General features: G+C 43.5%; 1 protein-coding gene across 8 annotated transcripts in view; it reads right to left on the bottom strand.

Moving 5' to 3' along the window:
• The window catches only part of SYT16 (synaptotagmin 16), a 147,662-nt gene that overhangs the window by 48,555 nt on the left and 84,486 nt on the right, over positions 1–14,621 (bottom strand). For 4 of the 8 annotated variants that reach the window (XM_050952608.1, XM_050952606.1, XM_050952607.1 and 1 more), the window contains exon 2: positions 8,290–8,927. The exons of the other annotated variants lie outside the window; for them this stretch is intronic. In XM_050952608.1, the coding sequence (XP_050808565.1) occupies positions 8,290–8,854 (565 nt within the window). In that variant the 5' untranslated portion in view covers positions 8,855–8,927. The remainder of the gene's footprint in view (positions 1–8,289; positions 8,928–14,621) is intronic. 8 annotated transcript variants of the gene reach the window in all.

The raw sequence follows: 14,621 nt of genomic DNA on the forward strand, positions 1-14,621 counted from the left end.
TAGGTCTTAATATTTTCACAGTTGAGTTCTCAGAGCCAGAATATTGTCTCAAGTAGCATATATTCATACATTCCCCTAACAAGCTGGACATCTTGGAAAGTTAAGAATCAGAGGTACTAGAATTAGAGATAACCCGTTGAGACAACCTGCAGTCTGCGTTCTAATCTAGATGCTATGAAAATTGACTCCTTGAATCAAGCGGCTGAATGAACCAGTTTAAATATTGTGACCTAGGGTTTGGATAAGCATCCAAAAGACCATGCACACCATACAACCTTACTCCCCTCCTTCAGATCCCTCTCAACATCCATCTCTTTCCACAGTTTATCTCCAACAATGACTCAAGAGTCTCATACCACCCTAACAACATCTAAAGGCAATTCTAAATTATGCCAGCTGCCAATGGTCAATTACAACAACCAGGAATTGACGGGGCACAAGATAGCATTAATCATACCCCCATACTAGAGAGATGTAGGGGCTGTTATACCAGCTGCCTGTTACAACTGATCTCCATGGACTGGGATGATCCTCCAGAAACTGGATAGCTTGGCTTTAGAGCTGCTTATGCTACTGGAATGGTGCAATGCGGCAAGAATGCCACTGAAGATCAAGGCCCAAGTTTGTAGTAGTCCCAGAGAATGTTCTGTTTTGTAACATTTGCTTGCAATCAACAACTTATGGGAGTGACCTTCTACAAACGGGGCCAAATTAATAAGTATTGAAACTACAAACGGAAAAAACTGTTTCAGTCGTTGCAGAAAAATACAATGTTATAGTTCTGCAGACAACATTGTTAGTATTGTACAAATCTGCTTGTTACTTCACACATAACGCAGCGAGATCATTCCCACCTTGTATAGAGCAGTAGTAGAAGGAGATGAAAGGTGAAGAGGCAGGTTTTCAATGAGAGATGCAACATTTCTCAGATGCTGCCAAGATGCTGTTCATTGGTAAATGAAGTCTCAAGTCCTAAACAATTTCCCAAAGGAAGAGAGAGGCACAGCTGCCATATGGGGAGTGGGAAGAGGATGCTGCTTGGCAAAATGGCTCAGAAAACACATGCACAAATACACACACACACAATTTGCTCTGTAACTGTTGTGAATCATAACGCCCATGTTTTCCTTTTAAATAAATTCCTCTTAGCTAATAAATAATTAGAATAGATTATCAACAATAGATTAGCTTGTGTAACTTTATACAGCCTACTCACCGGTGAATGCAGAAGACAGACGTCTTGCAAAGTATACCTTGGTTACCTTCTGTTCTCATGCCTCTTAGGTAGATAGGAGGCAGTGTCTCTACTATAAAGGGCCATGAACTGGGATTCAGGATATTTGGATTCTATCCTTGGCTCTGTCATTGACCTGGTGTGACCTTGGGCAAGGTCACTTCAACATCATATGCCTCTGCAATACACACCCTACAATACACACCCCTTTGTAAACTCTTTGGAGAAGGAACTCTCACTATGTGTTTGTACAGTGTGTTGCAGAGCCACCTACCTGGCCTGGCTTTGGGCTAGTTTCTGCCTCAGTTTCCCCTCAGTTCCACAGACCAGTTACCTACCCACATTCTCTACCACATATAGTCAGTCATACATCATCATATGACTATCATACTATCAAAACACAGACCATAGAATTCCATCTAGTTACTCCCATATTAAGCCTAATAACTTGTGTTTGACTCAAGACTTCTCTAGGTGTAAACACGTCTGGGATGATGCACATTGTGGTTGCTAACCTTGATGTATTTTCCTAGTGAGTACAAGCCCTTCTGTGCATGTGTGATCACACACGGAAAAGTAATCTTCAGTTTCTAAATTCTAAATGTTATTCACAGATCATACAGAGGCCCAGCCCACAGCCTGCCTACAGATGAATGACACCTGGCTCAGCTCCAGGTCCTTGGATAAAAACTAAGTCTAAACAATGCCTACTACCAAGGATAATCTAGCTCTTCTTCCTGGCACTCTCTTGCTTTCTGATGCCTAATGCCAAACCAGATTCCTTGGGTAATGATAAACCTTCACATTTCCTAGTTTACTAAGGTCTAATAAATTTATTTCAGTGTGATCTGAATGTAGTCTTTAGCTGGCATGGATCTTGCCTTATTACAGAAAAAAATAAAAATCTTGATTTTGCAATGTTACAGTTGCCTCCTGAGAATTTCCTAATTTAGTGCTCGCTCACTTATACTGTAACATTGTGAACACACTGTCAGACTGACAGCCCTGGAGACTCTTCATTCGCAGAACTGGCACTAGAAGTACACGCTTCCCCAATGCACTGCAGTTCTGATCTAGAGGATTCAACTCAAGTGGTATTTCAGTCCCCATGTCTATACCAAATTCAGCCTCTCATCGTGAATACTAGTTGACAGTTTCAGTAGAGTGTGGTTTTCTGCTTGTGTGGGACATCAGCCCATTGAAAAGTAGGCTCTGACCACCATATTGATTTCACACAGGTGCCTAACAGCCATCAGAGCATTTTGGGATATTACTTATTTGAACTAGATTCAAGCCTGTGATGCTGGCCCATATTCCCATTGCCAATTCCCTAAGCCAACAGGCCTCCTCTTTTTAGTCACTAGTAAACCATCCCATCACTTGTTTTCTGCGAGGGATTTATAAGGACTGACTTGGTTCTTATGCTATTTCCACTAGAGTCTTCAATGATAGGGACCTACAAACAGGTACCAGATCTTGATTTACGAGGTAATTGTCATCCCACCCTTCTCTATGGGTGTGAGACCTGGGTAACCTACAGATGACATCTCAAACAGCTGGAGTGGTTCCAGCAGCGCTGCCTCAGGAGGATTCTCAGGATCAGCTGGGAAGACTTACACACTGACATCAGTGTTCTCTCTGCAGCCAACATCAGCACTATGGAAGTGCAGGTCACGAAACACCAACTCTGCTGGGCTGGCCACTGTGTACGTATGCCTGACACTTGCCTCCCAAAGCAAGTACTCTTCTCTCAATTAAGTAAGGGATGAAGGGCAGCGAAAGCGTTTCAAAGACATACTGAAAGTACAGCTTAAAAAGGGAGGCATCAACCCAACAACCTGGGAGGACTTGGTGCAGAACAGAACACAGTGGAGCCACATCATACACTAAGCCACAGCTCACTTTGAGGAGAACAGAGGTGCTCATGAGACAGAGAAGCGATAAAGGAGGAAAGCAAGGGCACAGCATTCCAGCCAACAGCTATGTCTCCTCCAAGATTACAACTGTCACTTCTGTGGGAAAATCTGCAGGGCAAGAATTGGGCTCCTCAGCCACTTAAAAAGCCATCAATGAACCCCCTTGGCAGAGATCATCCTCGCATCGAGGGATAGCCGAAGAAGAAGAATGTTAAGAATTGGTGCTAAACTGGTGTGACAGAGGAATATGGAGTAAGGCAACTGAGCTTCAATTAAATACTGATGGGGTGTCCACTCTCCAGTGCACCTTATACAGATCTCATATGTATCTAGTTTTCTGACAATGGACCAAAAGTGACGAAAGTGAAACAGTGCTAGAACATCTCAATGCATTTGTGGCACAACAGCATTTGCATCTCTTATTTATAGACTGGGGGCTCAATGCAGGGATTCAGTGGCAGCCAAACCTGTGCCACAGCAAATCAGCATATGCCACATTAACTATCAGCAGTGTGATTTGAGAACTCAAAGATTTCAATGCTCAGACACTTAGACCCCTTAACCTAGAGATGCCTTTCAATACTCTATGCTTGGAATGCACTGAGGACAGCAGAAGGGCCAATTTAGAAAATAGGGATCACGTTTCTTGAAAGCAAAAAAGAAAAAAGTGTGGCTGAAAACCATCTGTTAAAAAACTTATTTGATAAAATCGGTCTTTTCTGCCCAGTTTTTTAACCGCTATAATGTCATCTTTCCTTCGTCTAGCAAAGGTGATGTTTTTCCACCAAAAGGCTTTTCTTTTGCTGCTGTTTTTTTTAAAACCAGCAAAGCCTATATTGGGATGACCCTGTAATGGGTCTATTAATCATCTGTGGCTGCTAAATGAAGTGTATCTATTTTCTCTGTTACATTACTATTGGCAACCAGGTCTTCAGTAAGTGCCCAGAAATATTTCCATGGCAACAAAAAGCATTCAAGCATCGCTTTTGTTTTGTGCCAATTTAGCTTAAAAATCTTCTGTTGTAGAGGGGAATATGGTACATTAAAGTAAAATAAAATCAAGATGCAATGTTCTGAAAAGAGTCCAAGATAAACAGGAAACATGTATTTTACAGGACCAAGGCAAATAATGCCAAATGCAAGATGAAAATTTTTCAAAATTTTAATATTTATGCTAGGGAATGACTCTCCTTTACTGAATGCCAGCCAGGCCATATGCTCACGTAGGTTGTCATTTAGGGTTAGGAAGAAAGCTAACAGAAACAAGGATACCTCTTACATTTCCTCTGATCATTTCAATCCAGATTTGAAATTTAAAGTTATCAGGATATCCCGTCTTCTCACATCTCAATCATCATCAGATCATTTCACATGCTCAGTGTCAGTCAACGGATCCAAAGAGCGATGGGAAAGATGAAAGAGGGGCACGCATGTTTAGGAAGGGGTATGCCACACGTTGGGTAGCAGAACCTGTTCAATTACATCCAAGACAGGGGTAATTTAAAAAAAAAACCAAAAACCTCAAGCAAGACACTTTCAAACATGGTTCGGTGCTTTCACACTTAACAGCGAGCTGCTGCAATGTACATGTTTTAGATAGCTCTGAGATGAAAGAAGTCAGAGCTCCATGTCATATCGTGCCCTTGATCCATGCCTGCAACTTCACTGCCATCAAGTCATGAGGGCACAGTATGGTCCGTAGTGCAGTGCAGAATGGAGGAAAAAGCACTAGGAATGTGGAAAGCTGGGGCTTACAGGTGAAAAGGAAGGGGCTTTGGGCAAAGCAGCCGGGCAGGGTGAGGAGCTCTGCAGAGCAGGGCTCCATGATGGCTCCATATAGACTAATGTGGCAAGAGGGTGGTAGGAATCAGGTCATAAGAACTAACATGGACCCAGTGGCCAGGAACTCCCATAGAACAGGCCCTGAGAGAATATGGCCACTATTCCAGTCCTTTAATGTCAAATCCTGCCCTCAGTTTCGGGAAGGGGAAGGGGGGCTGGATTTCATCCCACTGCACAGCCACAAAAATGCCTGATTACTCTGGCTTCATGCAGTATTTGTGAATTAGACATCAATACTGAGGCATGGATTTCTAACTTGAGAATTCACACTGATCCAGCTCTAAAATACAGTATCAAAGGCATCAGGCAGGGCAGTTTGGGGGACGGGGGTGATGGTGGGAAAGAGTAATATTGGCTGGTTATTCCTTCCTTTCCAATTATTACTTATTTAATGGAGATGATGATGCAGGGGGAAGAAAGTAAAGGACAGATTTAAATTTTTCTTGAAGGACCACTGCCAAGATTTACACCATCCACGTCTGATCTCCCCACTAAGTATCAAAACAAAGGGCCAGATCCTGTGCAGTATCAAACACAATAGTGGAGCTGCTGAGCACCCACAGTTCGCACTGGCAACAGTGGGAGATGAAGGTGTTTAGCTGCTCTCAGGAGAGAGCTATTGCAACAGCGGGTTCAAATTTTCAGAAGTATCTAAATGGCATTTTCAAACGAGTTAAGCACTTGGAAGTCCTAGGACTTGTCTACACAGGGAGTTATGCCAGATTAACAATTCCTGATGAACTGCCTCTGTGGATGCTCCTACTCCAGAATAAGAGTGCCTTACTCTGAATCAGCTTGATCCAATAGCTATTCCAGAATAACTCCCTGTGTGGACAAGCCCTTAGCACTCCTGGGAAGTGGATTAAGCCAATCTGAAACAAGGCATTCTTATTCCAGAATAAGAGAGTCCAACACATGGAGTTATTCAGGAATAGCTATTCCGCTTTAAATCCAAATTAACTTTCCTATGTAGACAAGCCCCTATGCTCCTAAATCACTTTTGAAAATTTTACTCTAGGCCAAGAGAAAATATAAATTCCCTGAAACAATGGCTTTAATACTTCATTACCTATATACAATGTAGTCAGGATGCTAGTTTTCATGCAGTGTCCACATAGGCTTTACACCTCTGCCAGCTCTCCCTGATTGCACATGGAAAATGGATTGACAGAGGAAATTCCACATGCACATACACACACACACAGTGAGGTCACATACAACATTGTGCAGAAGCACAGAAATTCCAGACTATCACCACCCACTTCAAAGGGTGTTGTGCTTAAAGTTGCTCATCAGCCAAAGTTTTCAGATTATTGCAGCCCTCTCTCTCCATTATTAGGGGGAAAACTAGTCTGCATCTTTTGGGTAGCTGACATATAGATCCTTGAAACTACACATTTAACTTATAGACTCATAGACTCAAAGGCCAGAAGGTACCATCATAATCATCTAGTCTAACCTCTTGCACATTATAGGCCGCAGAACCTCACCCACTCATTCCAGTAATAAACACCTAACCTCTGGCTGAGTTACTGAAGTCCTTAAAAGCAGCAAAGAATCCTGTGGCACCTTATAGACTAACAGACGTTTTGGAGCATGAGCTTTCGTGGGTGAATACTCACTTCCTCAGATGCATCTGAGGAAGTGGGTATTCACCCACGAAAGCTCATGCTCCAAAACGTCTGTTAGTCTATAAGGTGCCACAGGATTCTTTGCTGCTTTTACAGATCCAGACTAACACGGCTACCCCTCTGATACTGAAGTCCTTAAATCATGGTTTAAAGACTTCAAGTTACAGAGAATCTTCCATTTACACTACTTTAAACCTGCAAGTGACCTGTGCCCCATGGTGCAGAGGAAGACAAAAAAAAAAAGATGCAGGGCCTCTGCCAATCTGACCTGGGCGGGAATTCCTTCCTGACCCCAAATATGGCGATCAGTGAGACCTTGAGCATGTGGACAAGACCCACCGGCCAGACACCTGGGAAAGAATTCTCTGTAGTAACTCAGAGCCCTCCCCATCTAGTGTCCAATCACCAGCTGTTGGAGATATTTGCTGCTAGCAGTCGCAGGTCAGCTACATGCCATTGAACGCAGTCTCATCATACCATCCCCTTCATAAACTTATCAAGCCCAGTCTGGAAGCCATTATTAGGGGCTACCTAGTATACATCCTTTGGGTAACGGAGATTCAGACCCCGGAAACTATTAATTTAACTTAATTTTTTTAAAAAAAATCAAATTCTGATCCATTTCCTATAATTTCCTACTTTAGTGTCCTCTTCATAGGTGCCGACTCCATGGGTGCTCCAGGGCTGGACCACCCATGGGAAAAATTAGTGGGTGCTTTGCACCCACCAGCAGCCAAGTTCCCCACCCCACCCCACCTCTTCCTCCACCTCCTCCCCTGAGCGTGCTACGTTCCCGCTCCTCAGCCTACCTCCCAGCGCTTGCTGCCGCCAAACAGCTGTAGCATGCTCTGGGAGGCAGGGGGAGGAGCGGGAAGTGGCACGCTCAGGGGAGCAGGTGGGGAAGAGGCAGGGTCGGGGCGGGGATTTGGGGAAGAAGTCGGAATAGGGGCGGGGGGGTGGAGTTGGGGCAGGGTCTTTGGGGGTGGGACGGGGCAGAGCAAGGGTGGAGTCGGGGCGGGGCCGGGGGTTAAGGGGGGTTCAAGCATTCACCGGTGCCAGTAAAAGTCAGCACCTATGGTCCTCTTAGATCTTATTTGAAAAGTTTTGAGGAGAAAAAGTGATCTGGGAGTACTTCATCTGTAACTCTCAAAACACATCTAGCTTTCAGTACAGTGTTCAAAGCAAACCACACAGAAACATCTTAAGATTCACGGCAAGGTTGGATTTTTTTTTTTTTAAGCAATGGTGTACAAGCAGATGCTCCTCAAAGGGAAGGTTTAAGGTGAAAAGCTCCCTTTGAAGGGTTCTGATACCTGAAGCATTTTGGCTGAAATCCACAGCACACTGACATGTCAAGCTCATGAGCCTGAATTGAATAAATGTGGGAAATGAACTGCATTTCTTAATACGGTAACAGGGCCTGATTTTCCTCTAACCTACCGTGTCTCTACACCCGTTGAACTCCACTCACTTTAATGCAATTAATTCTGAAAGACAGGAGAATCAGGACCATCAGCATGGTTGGTTTGGGGATTTTGAAATTGTGAGAAATGTACAAGAGATGATGTAAAATAAAATGAGCAGATTAATAACGAACTCAATCAAAGCCAAAGCAGAGAAATGGGCCCTCTTGCATAATGCTGCCGTGTGGTTACCATCATCTTACCTTCCACACATGCCTTTCCATTAATATTTTCTAATGAGCCAGCCACATCAAGGTCATGCTGAAGATCCCTTATCTGCCTGTTGAGGTAGCCTTCCTCTTCGGGTATGGCAGGAAGCATACCTAGCAGCTGGTGATCGTCATATTCTTGGTAAAATCCCTGGGATGACAGAGAGCTGGTGTCATCTGGACGTTGCTCTGAGGAGCTGGTGCCACTTCTCACTCTTTTTTGCCATTGCAGACTCATGTTGGAGCCACCGGCAGGTGCCTGGGAATCAAGATCCTGACTTGTTGATGGAAAGTGACTGTCTTCAAGATGCACATGCTCAGCACCTTTCATGTTCTGGGTGAAGCTTCCTTCATCTTCTGAATCTTCAGAGTAGTCCTTATAACTGCCATCACTGTCTTCTAAGTCCTGGTTTCCATCTTCCTCCAACTTGTGGTCCACTCTGCTCAAGTTGACCAACGAAGAAGATAAGGAGTCTCCTGCTTGTTGGACAGCTTCATACATCCGGGACATCCAGGAGGAGAGTGGCTGGAGGAAACTCTGAGCGTTCTGAGAAGCCATGCTTATACCATGACCTGTATCTGATGATCAGTTGTTCAGTTTTGCCAGCATGCCACACTTACAATTCTGTGAGCTATAGAATAAGCATTATAAGAGATTACCGTAAATCACTTGTCCATCAATGTATATGTGTTATCTATCAAAACTATTCAGCCTAGAGAGAAGGAAAGGCAAGAACCCTTCCACCAGCTTAAAGATACAGCCACTAAACCACCACCAGAAAGCCAAGATTACCCAGCAAGGCATGTATTCTGTAGCAGACAGCAAAGAGCTCCAGTTAATCTTACAGCAGCCAGATGAAAGCCATTATGACAAAAACTTAAATACAGACCACTCGAACGCTAGCACATCTCATGGTGCTCATACATTACGCTATTAGCACCAGAACGATCTATATAAAAATACTCTATTCTTATATAGCAAATTTCAGCCCAGGTTCTCAAAGCATTTACAAACCTGGATTCCCTTAACACCCCCTTGAGTTAAGTATCATATCATATCCACCTTGAAGATGGTGAAACAGAGGCACAAAAAGTCTTGTTTTATTTTTTTAATTGACTTGCCCAAAGGTCACACAGTCGATCAAAGCAGAACTCCCTACTCCCAACACTGTGTTCTAGCCATTTACTAGACAAATGTTTGTTCCTATGGGGGGAACAAGTCCATAGGCTGTATTCATTTCTATGAGAAAGTTTAAAAGGAACATTTTGATATCAATTGTTGGCAGAGGAAGGGGAAGCTGAGAATAATTACAATGTTCTTTTGATGTTTAAATGAAATATAACCATTTTCTACACTCAGGCTCTGATTCAGTCAGGCAGTTAAGCATGTCCAACTTTCTGCATTGTCAGCAGTCCCACTGAATTAAGTGGGACTAGTCAGAGGCTTAAAGTTGGGTATGTGCTTACATATCTGCAGAACTAGAACCTAAGACAGTTTCTGATTTTTTGGAAGCAGAGTGTGGAAAGAGGTTTAAAATCTCAAAACAGGAACATGTGTCATTTTTTCATCTTCATAAGGATTGCAGGAAGGCAATGGGCCCTTCTCTGCATGCCTCTGGCACATCTGCTCTTTGTGTGCCTTTGAAAAATCTTTCCCCACCTTACCAGAAAGATATTGGCAAATTCAGGGGGAGTTCAGAGAAGAGGAATAAAAATTACCAGAAGGCTAATGGGTTTAAGAGGAAAGATTGAACCACCTGTATTGCTTGGGTCAGTGACACCTACAGGAGGGGGAGAGGGGACTTTACAACACCAGGGGTGAAATCTGCACCTCACTAATATCATTGACTTCAAGAGGGCTAGGTTTCACCCCAAAAGAGAGAAGAATTATATAGCGTGCCACCAGGCCATATAGATAGGCATAACTACATTAAGAAAGGGAAAATAGAAAGGGACCATCAAGAAAACCTCTCCAAAATTATAAGGCTGAAGATAGCATCCAAAGGAAACTGACAGGATCCCCATTTCCCAGGATATATAAAACTAGAGAGTCTTTTGTTCAGTCTTTTTTTAGGGAGTAGTCCTCCATTGAATTAGACGTGGAAGACTCAATCGATCTTTTCAATCTGCACCTTCCATGACTGATTATTTTGCCAAATGATGGTCTTTTAACTGGCTATGGTTCATTTTGTAGAAATCTCCAAGACATTTGTCATCATTAGAACGTACTTAAAATTATCATCATTATCCCGGTGATAAAAGCATGGGTGACTAAATCTTTAACAATACATTTTTAAAGTTAATGGCTATCACAAAACCTTCCCGTACATGCACAGACACTGACCCAATGCTACTTGGAGTCAACTGGAATCTTGCCATTCATTTCAGTGGCCCATTAAACCAAGGTTATATTTCCCATGCAATCAATCACGCACATTCCCTTCACTGTCCCCGCAGCTCCCATCCAACCACTCTTCCTCGTATGATCTATACGTTTTGACTCTGAATTCAATTCATTTTACACTGTCTCCAAATGATACGTTTTCAGCGTGCTGCAGATTTTTCTAGTGATGGGCTACTGCACTGTAGATGTTGTTAGGAGACGCTGGCAATATTGACGGCTGGGAGGGGGAGAATTAGGCCTTTCGGGGATTTTTAGGTAGGAAGTGATTTAGGTTTGCTACATCCAGCGATGACTGCTAAGCACAGTAGCTAAACATGGCTTCTAAAATGGAACAGTCGCTTTAAAAATAAAGAGAACAAAGCCTTTCTGCATTTTTGTGAGGGGTTACTAGCTCATGTCTGACCTAAGGACCTCTTGGTGCCCACTGGCAAAGGGCACAGGGGTACACAGGGTTACAAGGATCCCCTGCATTCACCAAGAGGGGTCACGTAAGTTCTCTACCCAAAGCATGTGTCACACTGGTCATCATCATTGTTGTGAGATGTATGGGCAGATAATGTGTAAGGAGTTCTGTATGTATCCTGAAAATTATGTTCTTAAAATAGCTAAGTTAAGACAGGTCGCCAGAAGGTGATAAACTGATTCTAGGCAGGAACGGAGGTAGTAAATATTTATATTTCTGGCAGGCCATTGTGTATTGTATGCCTCCGGGCCAACCCAATCAGCATAAAAACAATGGGCATACTTGGTGACAGGCTGTGTTTGTTGCCTGGGTCAGGTGCTGGCCTGAAGATTTACAACGACAGAGGAACTCCAAGATCAATCTCTGAAAATAGAACCTGCTGGGGCAAAGGTCCATATTGTGTAACTAAAAAAGAAGCGGAAGGGGGACTAGGTGTCATCCTTTAATCTGAAGCCAAGTTGCCAGCAGGCTTGATTTTATGAAGGGAAGGTCTGAGCCATTCTAGTTGAAAATGCTGAGAAAAGGACTTGGTGTAAGCGATCCTGTAGGAGACACACTAATGTCCTGTGAGTTAAGTTTAGGCTGTAGCAATGATGTTATGATTTTGGGTTATATGTAACTATTTCCAATATTCTCACTTACTATCATTTGAATCTCTGTTCTGTGATAATAGATATATTTATAGTGAAAACATGAATAAATGTAAGCGTGTGCCTATCGCTTGCCTGCAGAGACACAGCATAGTCTGGGGGGAGGCAGGGAAGCTGAGAGGGGAGTACTTGTGCTGTCTTTGGCCAGGATTGTCAGGGAGCTGACCCCTGACAGGCACAGACAAGGTTCTCTCATGCTAATGGCAGGGAGCAGCAAGGTATCTCACAATCCTGGGTACCCCGGGAAGCATCCGGATGCCATTAGTAGGTTTCAGATATAACAGCCTTCTGAGAATAATGGAGTTGTGCACAACTCCTAAAGCTATTGGTTCAAGCTGTCTGCAGACTCCGGCAAACTTCACTGCACTGCAGTATATTCAGTTCACATTCTGGAGGTTGTCTTCACAACCAGAATACTAAAGAGATTTTTTTAAAATGAAAATCCAGATTAAGGAGCACTTGTAAGCAGTGAATAAAAACAAAAAACAAAAATAAAAATACCACCATCTGCAGGACCATGGATGACACAGTTTTGGTAGCCACTACTAGGCTGCCCCAAAGTTGAGGTTACCTTTCAAAATCTAGGAAAAGTGTTCAGCTTATAGCAGGTTGTGAACTGGCACTGGAGGGTGATAGTTTCTAGAAACTGTTTGGAGAAGCCAAGGGAGTTTACATTAGTTAGAGACTGGCTATTTCCCAGAAGCCCAAACCCTAATTAACAACGGTGCTGCTTTAATTGATGTTTACAACATGCGTCACAGCAAGGCCCTTCCAACACTAAGAATTTTCATTTTAAATAACTTCACCAGTCTCAACTCACACTTTAAAAAACTGAGTTATGGATGGAGAAAAATTGATGAGAACAGTAAGTGGGAGAGACTGCCACTTATTTTTAATGTGTATATCTCATATATCTTATCAGATTCACTTCAAACATCCCCAACCTTTTCTCTCTCTCCTGAGAAATTTCTGGCTAAATAGCCTGTTTAGTTACTAATTGTTACTTTTATTTTAGAAAATCAGATGGGTAGGAGAGTCAATGTTAGGCACAGAAGAGAAAGTGCCACAACCTCACTATGGAATCCCTACAATCAATACACTGTTTTCTTTATAGATTATATTATGAGCGATGGTAACTGTAAGGAGTGAGCTCCTTCAGCCGAGCCTGAGGACTAGTCAGCCCAGCCTCCAGGCAGATAAATGCACTCATATGGGTTGTGGCAGGATCACCTAATTGACCTGCCCATCTGGTTGGCTGAAGGGAGCCTGCAGACCAGGCCTGTTTTAAGTGCAGTGGCAGGTCCCTGGTGGCTCGATTCGTATGCGTGCAGCTGTGAGTGCTCCTGCACCTGCCTTGTTCCCTGACTTCCTCCTGTCCTGTTCCACTCTGCTCCAGGCCTGCTTTCTCCTGACTCTGATCTCTGGCTCAACTCTTGGTTCCCAACTCCTGCTCTGACCACTAGGCCCGACCCCCGCTTCAACTACTAGGTCTGAGCCCCCAACATCCAAGTCATGACAGTAACTGTCAGATGTACCATCATTCCATTCCTAGGAGACCCAGGAGGAAGAAAAAATATTGGGAGAAATTCAACTAGCAAAATTCACATACATTTAATGTCTATGGTAAAATGATCTAACAGTTTTCAGCGCCATGGTTATTTCTTTAACATGAACTGGGAACGCGTTCCACAGCTTTGCTGTTCTCTATGGGAACATTCTGACCTCTGTTCATTCTGCATCAATGAGGGGGAAAATAATTCCAAGCTTCCAAAGATGAAAAGGTTACTCACCTTGGGCAGCAGTTTGGTTCTTCACGATGTCTCCCCCTATAGGTGCTCCACTTCAGGTGCACATATGCCTCTCAAGCCTTTGATCAGAGATTTTCCATAAGCAATGTCTGTTGGACCCATGCATACCTCCTCTACAACCTCATGCCACACTCTGAGGGTATATAGGGATGCACAGGCAAACTGCCCTCAGTTTCTTCTCTGTCCAAACATCCAACAAGAACAGTCTGAAGCAGAGGGGAAGGAGGGAATATAGTGCAGCACCCACAGGCAAACACATCTCGATGAACAGCTACTGCACAAAGTAACCTTTTCTTCCTCTTTGAGTAGTGCCCTACGGGTGCTCCACGTCAGGTGACTCTTGAGCAGTGTCCTCACAGGGAGGAGGGAGCTTCAGAATCAAGTTCAAGACTGAAGACAGTAGAACAGAACCAAGTGCCGCATCAGATCTGAGCACATGGACCAAGGCATAGTGTTAGAAAAGGTACGCACTGAGGCCCACATAGCAGCTCTGCATATATCTCAGACATTTGCATGTTTTCAAGTAGTGCTGTGGAATTTGCTTGTGATCTGATAGAGTGCGCTATAACTCTTTGGGGAGGCAAAGCACCAGCTGTAGTACATCCACTCAAGAGTCTCTGTGAAGAGATCATGGACCCGTTTGATCCTTCTCCAGTGGAGATAAAGAGTCAAAATTACTTCCGAAATTGCTTGGTCCTATCCAGATAAAGAGCCAATGCCTGCCGTACATTTAACAAGTCTCCCACCTCAGATTTATGTGGTTTAGGAAAAAATACTGGTATATCAATAGACTGGTTCAGATGGCAATCCAACAGCACGTTAGCTAAGAACTTTGGGTGTGGTGATAGTAAGACCTTGCCCTTGAAAAATATCATAAATGGGGGTTCTGCCATCAAGGCTCTAATTTCTCCAACCCTGTGGGCTGACATGATAGCTATTAGAAAGGCAGTCTTTATAGATACGTGAAGCAAGGAGCAGCTCACCATAGATTTGAACAGAGG

Source organism: Gopherus flavomarginatus, chromosome 5, assembly GCF_025201925.1.
Source record: "Gopherus flavomarginatus isolate rGopFla2 chromosome 5, rGopFla2.mat.asm, whole genome shotgun sequence".
Lineage (NCBI taxonomy): Eukaryota > Metazoa > Chordata > Testudines > Testudinidae > Gopherus > Gopherus flavomarginatus.